The sequence below is a fragment of the Alosa pseudoharengus genome, unplaced genomic scaffold (genome assembly GCF_046254945.1).
Source record: "Alosa pseudoharengus isolate Yale_2024_CS ecotype anadromous, Long Island Sound unplaced genomic scaffold, YU_APseudo_1.1 YU_APseudo_1.1_scf_9, whole genome shotgun sequence".
Lineage (NCBI taxonomy): Eukaryota > Metazoa > Chordata > Actinopteri > Clupeiformes > Clupeidae > Alosa > Alosa pseudoharengus.
Window position 1 is genome coordinate 25,207,846 of NW_027468881.1, and position 3,169 is coordinate 25,211,014.

Below are 3,169 nucleotides of genomic sequence, written 5' to 3' on the forward strand. Positions count from 1 at the left end.
AGTGGCCTTGGGATTTTGGCTCTGAGGAGGAAGGCCCTATAAAGTACAGTCAACTCTCAATGTATATGGTGTTGGTTAATGGAGGGCACTTGGTCAATTCCTGTTGTTTTTAAATGTATAATATAAAAAAGGGAACTGGAAGAGCACAGACCTCAACCTAGGCCAAATGTCCTGTCTCACAAATTTTTATGAAAAGGAAAAATTATTCATGAATCCTCCCCAAAATGTAATGGGTTCTTTCTTGGTCCATGCTTAACCTTTCAAACAAGTTCCATGCAAATAGGGCCAGTGTTTTTCTCTGTAATACTGCAGACAAATAAACCAACCGAAAACCTATCCTCCTTGGCATAGTGGGTAAAAAAGTGCCTTGCTGACTTGCCTTGTCTCCTGGTACTGAAATTGAAGTAGAAATGTAACTCTTTTGCTTGCAGCTGGGCTGCAGGTAGAAACAGAGAGGAGGTCTATAGTGGTTGCCGTAGGAAACAGCACTTACTTGGAGTGTCTCCCAAAGTCCCGTCATGCCTCTGTGACCTGGTTGAAGGAAACGGGAGAGAACAGCGCTGAACTCCATCAGGTAGACTATACACTGTCTACACAACCTCTAAACAGGTCTCTCTACAACACACATGTCTCTACCCTTCAATATGCACAGAGTTGTACACAGTACAATATATACAAAAAGTGTAGACTCTTAAAACACACACACACACACACACACACACACACACACACACACTCACACTCATGCACATACAGAGAGAGAGAGAGAGAGAAAGAGCAATAGACACTGTATTATTCATACAGGCTGTTACACATGTGCTGGTCATATAATTAGAATATCATGAAAAGTTTATTTATCAACTTTTTGATGATATTCTAATTATATGACGAGCACCTGTATGTCTAACACGCTGAAACATGCCTTCTCAGAGTACATTCTCAAATATCCCCTCACACTCTCTCCTGTTTTCTGAAGTTGACGTTCGGGGAGAAGTTGTATCGTTGTGTATTCTGTTGATGAAATGGAAGGTTCTCCTCACACTCTGTCCTGTTGCTTTGAAGGTGACATCCGGGGAGAAGCTGGTGGTGATTGACAGGGGGATCCTCATTCCAAGGGCGGAGCTTGTCCATGAGGGCGTGTACCACTGCCAGCTGGAGGAGCATGGCTTCCACTGGACAGCGGTCACCATTCACTTAAACGTGATTGGTCCCGTCCTGGTGTCCATCCCTGCCCCAGGCTCCACCCAGTCCTGGTTCCAGGATGTGATGTCGCTGATTCACCCGGGCGACCTGAAGCAGCGCTGCAGGGAGCTCAACCAGCGGCGCCATGGCAACCAGGAGCGGGAGCGCCACCGTGGGCGCAAGAGGGGTGACCGTCACAGGGAGGGAGGGAGATCGGGAGGAGGAGGAGGAGGAGAGGGGAGGGGGAGGAAGAACAGGAGCAAGGCGCCAACTTCGGCTCAGAGACAGCCCAGGAGTACATAGCCTTCACGCTGAAGTTGGTTTCTCTCTAACACACGTACACACACACACACACACACATACACATTGACATATAAACACATACTGACACACACACACACACATACATACACACACAGACATTTAAACACACACACTGACAGATACGCACAATCACACATAGACACACACACACTGACATATAAATACAAGACTGACACAAACACACCCACCTAATCACCCCCCCCCCCCCCACACACACACACACACACACACACACACACACATGCACACTACACAAATATACAGAGGCATACATCCAAATACAGATATGTAAGCAAACATCAGTATTCAACATGCCCTCATACACACAACCAGGAATACACACACCTTGCACATGATCAACACCGACCACACAAGCACACATATTTAAGCTGATGGACTGGAGTTGTGTTCGACGAAGGATCGCCTTGTGGCGCCCGGTTGCTAAGCAGCGGATTTTGAAGGACTGTAGGTGAAGGCTAAAGGACGTGGTCAGCATGAGCGGGCCACAGAGACTGAAACAAAAAAACAAATCACACTCAAAGAGAGACCATATCTGTCCCATCTGAGAGCTCAGAACGACAGAGAAACCATGAAGATTGTACTCAAGAGAAGTCGGGGCGCGTCCAGGGCTGACCCTAAAGAGACTGGGGGTGTAAAGTAAAAGCACAATATCTTCTCTTCTCTGACATGTTACACACACACACAAATGTATTATGCTGAAATGTACGTACTTTTCTTATTTAACTGTTATTTTTTTGTATTTATTTCTCTTTTTCATTCATATCATCTGTGATTATTCATGACTCAAAAAAGAAAACAAAAAGGCTTGTTGTTAGTGGAAACGTGGGAATGTCAGATGTTAGAACTTGTTACACTCATGACAATATTACACTTATTGTTGAATGTGATGGCAGAGTGGCGAGAGTGTTCAGTTTTTTATAAGCTTCAAAGATGATTGGATGACATGTTTTGCAAATGATGAACAAAAAGAATCAGTCCAGTCCAGGGATGTCTTTGTGACTCATAAGTAGCCTACAGCATCACAGGCTCAAAGATAATCCCTGATGTTCGGCTGGTCACAGTGAATGTGGGTGGGTTTAGTGCTACCTGGTTTCGCTAGATCATTGGCGCTGGCCTCCTTTCATGTCTGCCGAACAATTCAGTATTGTATTGTAAGCGCATATTGAAGCACCTTTTTTTGATAAAAAGAGAAAAATAAAAAGAAAATGGGATTTAGGGTTCTGAAGAAGCTTTGAGAGCAGGAGGAAATTAAAAAATGCTGCCTGCCTCTCTAAAATGGAGAGGGAGGGGTGTGTGTGTGTGTGTGTGTCTGTGCGTGTGTGCGTGTGTGCATGTGTGTGCGTGTGTGTGTGTGTGTGTGTGTGTGTGTGTGTGTGTGTGTGTGTGTGTGTGTGCGCGCCTTTCCTTGGGCTGAATGATGTGACTCCGACCACCCAATAATCTCTCCTTTGACACAGGATGGAGTGTTTTATCTCTAGATTATCCCACATATGTGTGCATGTCATTCTCTTACTGATGTAATTCTCTTCAAGATGGCTGTCTCCTGTCCGGTCCCCTCCCCACTCAATCACTCTGCCATACACTTTTAACATCTTTTATTTGCTGCAGTGACTCTGTGAACGAAATAAAGTGTTTTCAATTA

At 45.0% G+C, this 3,169-nt stretch overlaps 1 protein-coding gene across 2 annotated transcripts in view; it reads left to right on the top strand.

Annotated features, from left to right (window-relative positions):
* The window catches only part of sema3h (sema domain, immunoglobulin domain (Ig), short basic domain, secreted, (semaphorin) 3H), a 36,393-nt gene extending 33,224 nt beyond the window's left edge, over window positions 1-3,169 (top strand). For both annotated transcript variants that reach the window (XM_076276673.1, XM_076276672.1), the window contains exons 16-17: window positions 432-574; window positions 1,063-3,169. In XM_076276673.1, coding sequence (XP_076132788.1) covers window positions 432-574; window positions 1,063-1,485 — 566 coding nt within the window. In that variant the 3' untranslated portion in view covers window positions 1,486-3,169. The remainder of the gene's footprint in view (window positions 1-431; window positions 575-1,062) is intronic.